A 15,073-nucleotide genomic window follows, 5' to 3' on the forward strand; every position below is an offset into this window, starting at 1 on the left:
CTACTTTGATTGCCCTTATGTCAATTGTTGATTTGGTCATGACGTGATTTTAATTTTACCCTGATACAAATGTTAAACATGAACTCCTGAATTTGTCATCACATTTAACTAAACACTACATATCTTAGACAATTGAATGTTACATTTTACTTCAGTCAAATTGACTTTCTCCTTTTTAGAATTGAAAAGCTAAAAAATAAAGTTGCTAAGTTATCTATGAAAGCATGTCTCAGTAAATAACTATTCATATGTGTGCAAACATATGAATGAAAAAGCATCTGTCATACCATCTGTGTCTCCTTTTTCATGAGAGCTTGATATGAAGACTGAAAGTAACATAACACTTTCTGAAAACATGACAAAGTTTCGTACCTATTATATAGGATGTGTCAATAAATTCTACAGTGAGCAAATGAGGCTTTAGTTTCTGTGCTTGATATTGTCATCAGTACAAGGAATTGTTTTGCCAGTTTATGTTTGTTCGATAAAATAATTTAGTTCATTTTCATTACAATCAAAAGATCCTTTGTAATGCTATTTACATCCATTTCTAAGTTACACTGGCTTTCAGTACATCTGATAGAATGGTGTAATCTGTGCATGAAGAAAAATATGATTCAAACTTGCCATTTGCACTGAGCTGATAAATTAATGTTACTACCGATATATATTTTGAATATGTTACATTTAGTCAATCTTACCACTATGCTGAAGTTTGTCCGGTGTTTTATCTCTCTCATCTTCAATTTGTGATGGAAAGAAAATGAAGTATAAATTATTTGTATAATTTCACAGCTCTGATGAACATAAAAATGGTGAATATATCTTTAAAATGACATGTTTTTATAGATTTGTCTAATGCAATATATAACAGTCATTCTAAGATCAAAACCACCAAAGATTATTATCTGATTAGTTACCAGTATTAACTTTTTGAACCTGAACAAGACAGATCCTTTAAATTATACATTTTTTAACACATTACTGTAACTTTTGTTATTCGTATATCTCTTATGTTTGAAATCATATTAAACAATTTTCTTAATTCCTTACTAATAAATCAAAAAAGTGTTTTGTAAAAAAAAAATTCTCGTAAACCTATGAAATAAAAATTGCCCATACCATCTGTTTCTTCCTTTTCACTAGGGCTTGATAATAAGACTGAAATCAACACAACACTTTCAACGAGACAACTGGGTGTTACAAAACTGTAAGTGGAGGATAATCCAGTACAATATAATATGCCCGACAAAGACCAAAGATTCTGTTCATGTACAAATTTGGAAAGTGACAACTGACAATTTGACAGTGGTGGTAGTAGCACAAGGCTTACTGTTGGAAACATCGCTTAACAAGCTTGTAATTCGTTTAACTTTCCCCTGACATAGAAGTGATAACAATTATCTCCCCCTTAAGTAAGGCAATGCTTTTTGGGGGAGCATTATCATCAATTTTGTCATTTCAGTTTAATTCTTTTATTATCAATCTGTCCATGCATTTGCTGTGTAAAGGTTGCTATTACAGATTTGCTATCTCCAACACATTATCATTCATATTTCTGCTATGAATATGCTCTTAAAGATGCATTTCTTAAGCTTCAGGTAACATTTGTTTTCCAGTGTGGATAAGTCTTTATGACCTGATAAAGATGTTTAAAAATTCACAAAACTAGACACATACTTTCAATCTTACCGCGATGCTGATTTTTGTCTTGTGACCGATCAGTTTCATCTTCATTTTGTGATAGAAAAAAAGGTACATTTTTTACCCAATTCCACAGCTTCGAGATGATAATAAAATTTTGCAAATGAAAAGTTTTTTAACTGCATACTTAAACACAGATGCAAAGTTAAAGGTCATGAGACTAACTGTATTCAATGGTATCATTTTAAGACCAAAAAACACATCTCACATAACTACCAATTGTAAGATTCCATATTACTTTTGTCACTTGTATATATATCATAATGTTATGCAGAAGAAAAAGCTGAGTTTAATTCATTCTAAAGAAGCAAACTTTGGGAAACTGAACAGATTCTATACATACAAAAGAAAAAAGAAAAAGATTGTCCCTACCATCAGTCTCTTCTCTTACAATAGACTTTGACATGGGAACTGCAATTAACACAATACTTTAAAAAAGACTAAAAATGACATTCACATAAACTTAACTAGTTTAATAACAACTGCACACACCTGAACTTCATTTTCAAAGTGTGTAAAAAATATCTTCCTTCAGTAACTTAATGGAGCAATATAATCAATTTTGTCAATTTTGTTTTAATTTCTCCATTTAGGTATATCAATACATTTGCTTTGTAATGTAAAAGCTGCCTTTTGAAAATGATTTCTCTTATAATCTTGCTTAATTTTTTTGGACCTTTGCCTTCAAAGAGACATTACATAACCATTTTGAATGCTTCACACTGGTGTGTCTAGGGTTTTAATAAATCAATTTAATTATAAGTTTACTTCATATAATCAGAATGTAAGCTATCTTACCCCCACGTTTATATTTTTTTGGTGAACGATCTGTACCATCTTCAGTGTGTGAAAAGAGAAAAAAAAAACATATTCCACATGGTCATAAAATAGAATCCACCTGATGTATCTTGTAAATTAAAACAATTTCCCCACATATCAGAAAGTAATCTTGCAGACTGATTGGAAACGACATATATAAATTGGATACTGTAATGTCATCTTAACATCTACAAACAAACTATGTGAACTAAATCTTTACCAACTCCATTTTATACCAAATAACAAATACTGTTGTTATTTTCATATCTGACCGACCTGTTGTCATCATAAAGCAGAAGAAAAATGCCAAACTAAGTTCCTTTCTAAGAAAGCACTAATTGATTTACGGAGCAATAATCTACATGTGTAAACATGCAATATTGAAAAGAAAAAATAGTGTTCCTACCATCTGTATCTGCTCTGACATAAGTCTTTGAAATGTAGACTAAGATTGCTACAAGTTTTACAGCAAAACTACTTCTGGTATATTATGTAATAAATTGTCGCAAGGCTTTCAGCAAAACTACTTCTGGTATATTATATTATAAATTGTCACCAGTCTTACAGCAAAACTATTTTTGGTGTATTATATTATAAATTGCCACAAGTTTTACAGCAAAACTACTTCTGGTATATTATGTAATAAATTGTCACCAGTCTTACAGCAAAACTACTTCTGGTGTATTATATTATAAATTGTCACAAGTCTTTCTGCAAAACTACTTCTGGTGTATTATATTATAAATTGTCACATGTCTTTCAGCAAAACTACTTCTGGTGTATTATATTATAAATTGTCACAAGACTTTCAGCAAAACTACTTCTGGTACATTATGTAATAAATTGTCACAAGTCTTTCAGCAAAACTACTTCTGGTGTATTACATCATAAATTGTCACAAGACTTTCAGCAAAACTACTTCTGGTGTATTATATTATAAATTGTCACCAGTCTTTCAGCAAAACTACTTCTGGTGTATTATATTATGAATTGTCACCAGTCTTTCAGCAAAACTACTTCTGGTGTATTATATTATAAATTGTCACAAGGCTTTCTGCAAAACTACTTCTGGTATATTATGTAATAAATTGTCACAAGGCTTTCAGCAAAACTACTTCTGGTATATTATGTAATAAATTGTCACAAGGCTTTCAGCAAAACTACTTCTGGTTTATTATGTTATAAATTGTAACAAGTGTTTCAACATAACTACTTCTTGTATATTATGGTATAAATTGTGAGCAAATACATTGGGTTTATAAAGAGTTTCCGACACATTTCAACAATGGTCCATTTCATTCACAAACAAGGCAAAGGAATCTCACTGATTGAACAGCATATACTCTACAAATCACTGTAACATAAATACATTTCATGTGTACAAATATTGAAATGGTTCATAACTACCAACTGCAGTGGCTCAGATATCTTGACCACACATTTATCCAACTTTGGGATGAAAGAGGAACATGCTTATTCTTTGATTCACAAAATGTTGCCAGCTAAAAATTAATGTTTTTAAAAATTAATCTGGAAAAGACATAATCAATATTGGGGAAAAGTTTCAAAATGAAAGTGAATGCTTTTGAGATGCTCCCCTAACCAGATTCCAGCATCACTAAAGCTTGGTCACACCAACTTCCATGCTTTGGGAATAAATAAGACAATACAAAATGAAACTTGAAGTAAAAGCATGTTGTAATTACATAATTGTTTAACTTCATTAATACTGTATTACCTCAGCAACTATTCATGATGAGGTATTTTATGATGAAAGCATATGAATCTGTACCATACCATCTCACATTTTAATCATTCTTTCAACCCTGTGCTGGCAGTTCTTCAAATTAAAGAAGGAAAATGTTTACCAGCTGATCAACACAAAACAACCTATTTAGGATTGTAATTATAAAGCTTTGATAAGTTAAATCTGTTGGTGTATGGATACATTTGCATACTATCAGAAGCATTTCCATAAGAAAAAGATTCTCAAAATTAGCATCTGTTGGAAACATACTGTCATTTGAATTGTGTCCAACTATTGTCATTAAATAAAAAAAATCCCTTAATAAATATAAATCCAGCTTTTGTCATCATAAACATTAAATCTTATCTCATGAATAGACCATTTCATTTCCTCTTCCAATAAAGTGATACAGTTAAGTGAACCTTTGGACAAAGAAATATAATTTTCAAATTTATGTGTATTATGAATCATGACTGAGTTTTTTTATTCAATTAGTTGTTAACAATGGTATGAAAGTAATGAGTTATCTCCCTTTAGTATTGATGGAAGACACTTCACACATACAAATTATCTGTACCCATTTCTCTTCATTTCTTCAACTTCCTTGCATTTATTTGTAACTTGTAACCAGCACACATTGCCTGATGTAATGGAAAGATGTCAAAACCTCCGATTCATCATTTCTCTGTTCAAGATCTTTTGTTAGAATTAATTCAAAAACCTTCAACACCAAACATTTCAAACCTGAAAAAGGATGTTAAGTTGAGTATATATATCACATCAATCACTCAGCCATTTTGATTAATAAAAAAAAGCTCAGCATATATTTGGAGTGAAAACCAGATTATAACCAGGCTTACCCCCGTGTCGATATTTTTGTGGCAAGCGATTTGTCCCATCTTCAAATCAAGAAGAAATAGTACAATTTACCATCCGATCCCAAACTTGATTCATTATTTTTTGCTTTGATAAAACTAAATATCTGTAAAGAACTCAACAATAAACACTCTTCGATCTGTTCAATGAAAATACATATTTGTACACAATCACATAATAAAAACTAGTAAAATCCTAGATATTTTTTTTATATTTGTATACTTATCCTGCATTACTCCTTAATGCATCTACTGCTGTTCTTGAGAATAGAGAGAAAGAGCTGTGTGAGGTCTTGCTGAAGAAGAAGTTGTCCCAACTGGTTGTGTGACTAACCCTATCACACAGCTCCCACGTGACAACAGAAGTAATGACATCAGGTATCACCACATTACTGCTAGATCGTAACATCTGAAGACATGAGGCAGCTCTGCAACGGGTGGGCCACTTTAGACGAAGTAATGCAGGATAAGCATACAAATATAAAAAATATCTAAGATTTTTCTTTTTCAGCAAGACCTCTCACAAGCTCTTTCTCTCTGACAAGAACAAGCATTAAGGAATAATGCGGGATAAGTTAAAAAATCATAAAAAATTGTCAATTGTTTTCAGAGATAGTATCTTCCTATCATGCTGAAAGAAGATAGGTGATGAATCAAAACATTATGTAAATAAATCACATGTTGTTATCATACATCAAATACCACATCTAATGTTCGAGTATTTATTTGGAAGGAAATATTGATTATTTGCATATGAATGAAAGGGTACATTGTCTACCAATGAGAGATCCAATGTAAATGACAATGAAACACAATTAAACAATGAAATTCAAATGACATGGAAAACCAAAACATTTACCATGTTTCAAAACAAGAAACTCAAAACATTTCCCGCACTCACTGTTCTGGTTGTATTTGTCATCACGGTAACTTCTGGATCCGGGATCCCGGTAATCATCCCGGTAGTTATAGCCCCGGTTGTTTCCCTTGGGGCTGTCGCCGAGCTGTCGGAATGAGGACTGAGACCGGGAATCCCCTTCACTGGCTAATGAAATGTCTCCCGTTGCTTCCAACAAAAACAACTCAGGAGCATAGGCCTGTAGATGGGAGTGAGTGAGTGAGTTGGGTTCCCTTGTCAGTTACATCATGAAACGCAATACTTAAATAACAAGGTGCGGTGAAATGGGGTTCAACATTACATCAAAGATTATTGCACTTACATATCGACATGAATGCATGTGCGTGTGTGTGTACTAATCCAGACTGATGCCGATTTATAGTGCAAGCCCACTGAGATACCATGCCGCAGTTCAGCATGGATACCGACCAGTCCTTGTTTTAGCCCCTTAATGCTGAGCGCCAGGCAGGGTAACAATAAGTACCATCTTCTAACGTCTTTTGGTATGATGTGGCCAGGGATCAAACCCAGACCTTTCGCTCTCCAAACATAAGACACTGGATCCAGACATAATTAAGGGATGCAACTCTGCACAGTAAATTATGGCACCTGAAACCACAGGGCCACCCATTATTCAAGGACAAACTGGCGTTTAAGCCCAAATTAACATTACTAATGACAAAGGAATATATTTCCGATCCAAGTTCACGGAGTGGCTGTAAATAACACATGACACATTAACCATGTCCACACAAGCACATATGGCACTGCGGCACCAATAAATGCATCATAACACTTACTTAATCACCCATACCCATAATACAACAATAAATCTCAGTAATAATTTGCTCCTTCTTAAAGCATTCACCTGTAAATGAATGTGAACTAATTACAAACATACACAGAAACATTAGGAAACAAACGGGGCTATCACAAAAACAACAGTGACTGGATGTGGCCTTTTATTTATTGCAAATCAATGTGAGTTGTTAGGCTTAGCAAACAGTGGATTCAGAGCCACTTGCTGATCAAGTGTTTTTCAACACAATCCCGTAATAGGAAAATCGATATGTTGTACATTGACCGGCGCCAACAGCAATTACTGACAACGACTCCTCAGGTTTGTGCCAGTTCTATTCAACCTTTCCAGGACTCTTTGTCAATTATACAGACCATAGGATTCATGTTTCATATTGTTGATGTGTAGTTCTTCTACATTGCATGGTAAATGGCACTTAGTGGCGGCTATTCCATGACAAAAACCTCCTACATGAGTTCTCCACCGATTATCTTTCCAAACACGGTGCCATGCTTTTGAAAAGGTTCAACAATTACAGTGAGGTTATTTTTTGTGGCTTTATTCCTGACAAAATCTTTGCCCAATTTAAAGCTTACATTACTGACCCCTTTTGAACTTAATTACAAAGCATTTCAATTTCCAAATTTGCTCATTTTGAAGATTTTGTCTATTTTAACACAACTACTCCAAGCATAAAATTTCACAAAGATAATCAGGTAATTTCTTGTAATTTTGTGGAAAAAAATTGTGTCAACCCTTGATAACTGAAAAACAAAAACAAACAGTGCTGTCTTTATGTGAGGAGAATCAGAGGAGATAAAAAACTTACCACAGGAGGTAGAAAATGTTTGACTTTCATTGTGTATTCTTGCTTTGTTTTTAACTGAAATAAAGAAAACATACAGTTAAATATTTAAAAACAATTCTTGAATTAAACTGTTACAGAAAAAAACATTACACAGAGACAACAGAATTGAAACCTTTATTTACATAATTGAGTGAGTGAGTATGGTTTTACGCCGCTTTTAGCAATATTCCAGCAATATCATGGAGGGGGACACCACAAATGGGCTTCACACATTGTACCCATGTCGGGAATTGAACTGGGGTCTTCGGCTTGACAAGGGAACGCTTTAACCACTAGGCTACCCGACCACCCCTTATTTACATAAGTCATCATAACTGGTACTGTAATAGATACAACATCCACATACTGCATTCTGCGCCAAAAACGTTTGAGTCAACGACCCCGGAAATGGCTCTTAGGATCATTTTCAGTACCAGTAGATGTTATTATAGAGACTATTATTAGCTGAGCTTACCAGACAAGACAGAGTTTTACATTGGCTTCACACTATCAGCTGTTGTCGTGAGTGAGTGATTTGTGTTAATTTAATGCTGCTTTGAACACCATTTTCGTTCTATCTATCATGTATGGTAAGTTGGAGAACAGCCAATGTAACTTTGGTCGGCATTATTGTTTACCACTTTGGTGAAACCCACAAGCAAGGAGACGGTACTGACAAACCACAGGTCATTATTATGGAAATTCCTTGACTCAAACCTGCGGCCTGTGTGTCCATGCAGAAGTAAACAACATTATTTTCACCTATGGGGATCCCTGTCCCTGCTGTCATTGCGAACTACCAAGTCATTAGTATTTCCCAGACTATCCATTTGAACAACGTAAACATTAAAATCATGACTTTGACCAAAAAAATCACCAAGAAAAAGTCTTAGTGAAACTTCAGAATGACAGCTCATTGTGAATAGTTTCATAAAATATTATCTTTTTTTGGTCTTTTTATGTCCCGAATAAAAAAAATATATGCGTCTACATATTTTTGTAAAAGAATTAGGAGACAAGCGACTACTAACATTTCACTTTTTCTCTCCTTTTTTCAGCAGTTTTGTTTTATTATGTATGTCTGTTTTTGAGGAGTTTTGTATCAAATATATTGTGAGGACACTTAAACTAAAAAAGTTAACACCTGAGAACAATAAGCTTTGACCAACCCCCCAAACGAACACCACTACGCACAAAAGGCAAATTAGTGACTAAATCATATGAAAGGATCACCCAAAACGAGTGACATCACCAGGTGCCATAAAAAGAACAAGCTAAAACATGCATGGAAATTTACTGGTAAGTAGATTTCAATAGTTTCTTTATTTATTAGATGATACAAAAATACAGCCACTTGAGCAAACTTGAGCAATACTGACTGTAAATCATTAATGCCAAATAATAAAGAGCATAATTGTTTCAATGACAGGTTAATAATTCAGTGTGTCAGATGAAACAAGCAAACAAGGACATGTTTACTCAATGGACAGCTAAACAACATAACGTGTATTGCATTAGTTCACAACACAACAGCCACTGATTTCAGTGAAATAGGACCCTTATATCTAAAGCTTCATACTTGAAAGACAGGCAGTTCCACCTATACTCAAGTGTCGTCACTTTCAGTGTAACACATTTGAAATACACAACTGTCATAGATCAATGACGTTTGACAAGTGTAATGTACATATCATGTCCTCAATGGGTAACTTCACCATTAATCAGCAAGATTTCATATCCACACGGCTCTTAAAATCAATTTACCAATATAATATCTATATAACCTGGATAATTTAGGGTAGTGTGATAGCAAAGAATGGTTTGCCATGTGTAGATATCTCTAGATTCCTAACCGCGGAAGAATGTGTGAGGTGTATATGTACGAGGGATCAACAGTGATTTGTGAGGCTATTTACCTGGGATAAGAACCAAGCTGTGTCAAAGCTATCGTGTGAGATAAGTCAGAATTCATGTCAGCACTGTACGTGAGGTACCCCTAATGAGGGAGCTCCAGGTACAAAAATTGCATATGTATGTCATTAATAAATATGTGTTTTTTAAATCATTACATTTGTTATTATGGCTTTGTTTTTCTGACTTAGTTGGAGATCATCTATAAAAGCTACATAATATTATCAAACAGACAAAGGATAAACAGGGGATAACTGAATCTGAAGTCCTATCCTGTAGATCCTGATTGGGGAGGACATGGCTGATACTGATAGTCTGGGTTCCAGATAAATGCTTGATCCATTGGGGAGGTGAGGTGAAATGGGGTTTAATGTCGCGTTCAAGATTATTGCACTTATATAGTGACGCGCATGCATGTGTGTGTGGCTGCTTGTACTAGTCAGGTCTAATTTTGTTTTTATAGAGATACCATGCCGCAGGTTAACAGGTAAACACCACTCAGATACAGTATACTGACTCCAAGTCAACCAGTCCTTCTTTTAGCCCACCCCTATCCCTCACATCACCTCCACCAATACCCCACCCCTATCCCTCACACCACCTCCACCCAAACCCTACCCCTATCCCTCACACCGCCTCCACACACACTCCATCCCTATCTCTCACACCACCTCCACCCATACCCTACCCCTATCCCTCACACCGCCTCCACACACACTCCACCCCTATCCCTCACATCACCTCCACCCATACCCCACCCCTATCTCTCACACCACCTCCACCCATACCCTACCCCTATCCCTCACACCACCTCCACCCATATCCCTCACACCACCTCCACACACACTCCACCCCTATCCCTCACACCACCTCCACCCACACCCTACCCCTATCCCTCACACCACCTCCACCCATACCCTACCCCTATCCCTCACACCACCTCCACCCATACCCTACCCCTATCCCTCACACCACCTCCACCCATACCCTACCCCTATCCCTCACACCACCTCCACCCATACCCCACCCCTATCCCTCACACCACCTCCACCCATACCCTACCCCTATCCCTCACACCGCCTCCACACACACTCCATCCCTATCTCTCACACCACCTCCACCCATACCCTACCCCTATCCCTCACACCACCTCCACACACACTCCACCCCTATCTCTCACACCACCTCCACACATACCCTACCCCTATCCCTCACACCACCTCCACCCATATCCCTCACACCACTTCCACACATACCCTACCCCTATCCCTCACACCACCTCCACCCACACCCTACCCCTATCCCTCACACCACCTCCACCCATACCCCACCCGTATCCCTCAAACCACCTACACCCCTACCCCACCCCCATCTCTCACACCACCTCCACCCATACCCTTCACAAGACTTCCCCCCTACCCTCAACACAAGTACACCTGAATTCATTGTCTGGCAACCCCCAACAAACTCCATCTAAACCCCAAACTATCCCTCAATATAACCATAAACACCAACTCATAAAGTTCCAAACATATATCATTAAAAAAACATACTTGCAGGCATAACATCAATAAAAAATTATCACCAAATAAAGACCTGATTGCCTATTGTAACTAATGCTGAATATCCTCCCTCCACAACTCCAAGCTGAGAATTCCTCTGTCCCCTACAATCTCCTTGATGTTATCAAGTGTAATGGATAGTTTAAAGCCCTATCTAGATAGTAAGTGCAGAGTATATACCCCTTAGTTTTAGTATCTGGAGTAAATCACGGCACTCCTGCTCTCCCCACTAAATCACCCTCACTGTTCCCAACACTAAGTGTCCCATATATCACACAGGGATAGTCACAGCCCTCAGCCTGAGAGGAGTGCTATCTTCCTAATACACATTCACTCACTCGCTGCACGCATGACAACAGGAACAGACATAGAAACATGAACAGGACCTTTGTTACTGCTTTTCCATATTGGGCTTGTAGAAAATATTAGATATGTTATTATTGGGATTAGGGTGGCGAAGAATTTTTATTTTGAATACAGTCATTATCTCATTGTTTTATCTTTATCAACAAATGTTGTATTGTTAGGGACTGGTCATTAATAATATAAGTTATAACATGACACAGCGAAAGATGGGCAGCACCAAAATTTATCACAACTGAACTATTACAACCATGAAAAAATCACACAGTTCTATTTTTTTCAAATAAATAAATTATAAATTTGAAAATTATTTAGGGACTGTTTATTTATTATAGGGAAGGTGGGGTCATGAAAAAATGTTACATCTATTTGGGTGTGGCCATGAAAAAATGGGGGGTTGGGGGTCGGCAAAATATGGCACAGCCCTAAGACCAATCCCCAGTTTCAGTATCGTTATCAAATGTTGCGTAGTATTCTTACTGAACCAAATTGTTTGTATGCTGTTTGTCATGTCATACAGACCCTGAAACAAATATATCCAACAGATCCAATGCAAGTCTGTGATAGTTGGCAAGAATAGATTACTGAAAATGAGTATCTGGGCTCCTACTTATTATATTTTATTCAGATAAGTTAACAACTGTGTATTTCTATCAAACATTTTCCTTTCAGAGGCCAGATGTTAGTCTAGGTTAATGATTGCCCTTGGACTCACACTTAGTCTCTGAAAATTTATACTTTTGAAACAAGCATTTAAACTAAAAAGGAACCCCACTGAGATGGGAGTTTCAGAACCTGTGGAAAATCTAGACTTGCTTCATATAGGGCTATAGCATGGAGCTGGGAGGAAGGGAAAATCGGTTCAGCGACTGTGAGATAGGCTAGATTGCCCTAATTACACAGACCATGTCTACAGTCCCACAAGACACTAAATACACCATCTAGAAATGTCTAAGGACCAAGGATCATAGGTCTGCCCACTAAAAACGCATTATGAAAAAAAAAATAATCTTGTTCAACTGTTTCTTCAGGAACTCAAGATACTAAAGATCTTAACATAAAACACAAGACCATATCTTTTTCAGTTCCTTTCATATTGAGTGGCATTGTCCAAACATGTTCCCAGTGAAACCTACACCTGGGTGTAATGTCCCTCTGCACAACAGCCAGTAGTGGCTATATATATGACTGTAGGATTTCTTCTATCCCCTATCACTTGAGAATTCCGTCAGTGCAGGAGTAAAGGTAAATATCTACAATAGGCAAGGATATCATGTAACTTAGTCACCTAGCAATACAGATGAGTGGAGGAGACACAGAATCACTTTAAATACATTGGAAATTAATTGATTTTTTAAGAAGTAAAAGTTTTGACAAGTACCTTAGTTGTGGATTTATTGGTGTTTGAATAAATGTTGGCAAATGTGTAAAATACTACAGTTACACTATAGGGATTCATCAATAACATTTTCACACGATACCTGTATCAATTCATATTTTAATCCCATATCCTTTCACACATGGAACATTTAGAACGGCAATGGCTTACCTACATTTTAAAAAAATTATCAATTTATGCTATATCTACATTTTACAATGTACATAGTTATAAGACTTAAATTCTGTTTTAGCCTTTTTCTAACTGGTTATATCTGAAATAATGTATTGATTGAAAATGAGAAATTTCTTTTCAAATTTGAGACGAGATATTCAGAAGTTTCAAGACTATTTAATAGTGTTGCCCAATTAAATAAAAAAATTCAAGCAAAATTGTCACAAATTAAGTATTATGATATATATCATATCATGAACAAAGTATTGAGATATGTATCATATCATGAACAAAGTGTTGCGATATGTATATCATGAACAAAGTATTGCAATATGTATATCATGAATAAAGTATTGCGATATGTTTCATATCATGAACAAAGTATTGCAAAGTATTGCGACACTCAAACAGCCCAAAAGTAACAGATCTTCAGAAGCGGAATATATCATCAAATGATCCATTATGAGACTCAATCAGTTTGTCTGAGTTTAGCCATGTCCTCTTCCCCTACCCCTTCCTGTATCGACATTAGCGCTGACTGAACATAGATAGCCCCTCCACCAATACAGCAGAATAATTGACATAACTGCCTTGCATGGAAACCTAGAGGCCAGGACAAGCACAGTCGGTGTCATCAGCTTTGAGGGGGTCTAACGATTCACAATCAAAGCTTGTACAGGAGTTACAGAACAAGGGCCTTCTCATATCACTAATAGACTGAGCTACAAGACAAATGCAATGATCACTGAACCCGAAGCAAAGAGGAATTCCTTGTGTGATTGTTTATGAGGTTTTGATCTTTCTCCTGTAATGGAGAGAGCAGCAGATGAACATGAGTGTGAACCGTGAATCCCATTTTTTGTAATCATTATTTGAATACATGTGAAATGATATTGCAAGAAAACAAACAACATTCACTCTTCAGAAGTAAGCAAACATGACATGAAATCAAGTCTTTGATAGGCGTTTAGAAGTTGGAAAAAAATACATGAGTGAGTTGGATTTAACGCTGCTTTGAACAGTTTTCCCGATCACGGCGTGTCAGCTTGATGTTGGAGGTAAGCCCAAAGTGATGCAGGTCTCAGACATTTACCACTTTGGTGAAATCCACAAGCTGACATGGTGCCGACAAACCTAGAAACATTATCAGAGCAAACAGTGATTGTGGCGCCTTAGATGACTGAGCCACCCATGTCTCCTTGAAGAAGCTGAAGAAATGAAAACAATATGGTTAATAACTTCATTATCGATTGCAACAACATTTCAGGGCCTTCACCTGATGAATGGACAAGAAGTAGCCCTAAAACATTGTTACAAACAAAAAAGAAGTTGTTTTCCATTAAAGTTTCCTGTTGGGCTCATTGGAAATCAATTCACAGTGCTGGCTGATTGGTTTGGAACATGTTTCTTTATTGATCATAATTAGGGTTTATGTTACGTATATTTTGCAGGTACATGTATCTAGAAGTTACATCCAATGTGAAAGGGACCTTTTTTATCATAATTTCAAAGTATATGTCTGCCAACTCAAATGTTGTGAAGCAACATTAAACTAACTGATATACGTTCTGCTTCATAAACACAATGTTTTCTCTTATTCCACTCATTTTTCTTTTATTGATCTGTCGTGAATGAGAGCAGACAGACAAGTCCCTGGATGTTCACCACCCCGGGGAATACACATAATACACATCCGACAATGACAGTTGCCGTATTTCACGTCATAAATCATTCATAAATAACTGGCGCCATGGGTGAGTAGAACAAACTATTATCCTGACAAAAACATTTCCGAAGACGAAAGGCATCAACATCTGATTCGATGGAATATCTCCTTCGCCTCAAACTGAGCTATTATTTACAAGGGAAATCAATAACTGAATTGGAAAATTGATAAAGATCAATCAATAGTTGGCTTTGATTTTTTACATTATTTTTCAAGAAGATATTAAAAAACATCTCCTTTTCGTAAAGAAAATAAGGAAAACACTGAAAT

General features: G+C 36.1%; 1 protein-coding gene across 31 annotated transcripts in view; it reads right to left on the reverse strand.

Annotated features, from left to right (window-relative positions):
• Positions 1–15,073, reverse strand: part of LOC124141058 (zinc finger CCCH domain-containing protein 13-like) — a 113,048-nt gene that overhangs the window by 32,610 nt on the left and 65,365 nt on the right. For 28 of the 31 annotated variants that reach the window (XM_048400184.1, XM_048400180.1, XM_048400189.1 and 25 more), the window contains exons 4-12: positions 7,672–7,725; positions 6,047–6,242; positions 5,131–5,169; positions 2,503–2,541; positions 2,077–2,115; positions 1,681–1,731; positions 1,123–1,161; positions 702–740; positions 288–326 (exon numbers count right to left, since the gene is read on the reverse strand). In XM_048400184.1, the coding sequence (XP_048256141.1) occupies positions 288–326; positions 702–740; positions 1,123–1,161; positions 1,681–1,731; positions 2,077–2,115; positions 2,503–2,541; positions 5,131–5,169; positions 6,047–6,242; positions 7,672–7,725 (535 nt within the window). The remainder of the gene's footprint in view (positions 1–287; positions 327–701; positions 741–1,122; positions 1,162–1,680; positions 1,732–2,076; positions 2,116–2,502; positions 2,542–5,130; positions 5,170–6,046; positions 6,243–7,671; positions 7,726–15,073) is intronic. The other 3 variants (XM_048400182.1, XM_048400187.1, XM_048400190.1) reach the window with 3 other exon arrangements.

This window comes from Haliotis rufescens, unplaced genomic scaffold, assembly GCF_023055435.1.
Source record: "Haliotis rufescens isolate VD_foot unplaced genomic scaffold, xgHalRufe1.0.p SCAF_2, whole genome shotgun sequence".
NCBI lineage: Eukaryota > Metazoa > Mollusca > Gastropoda > Lepetellida > Haliotidae > Haliotis > Haliotis rufescens.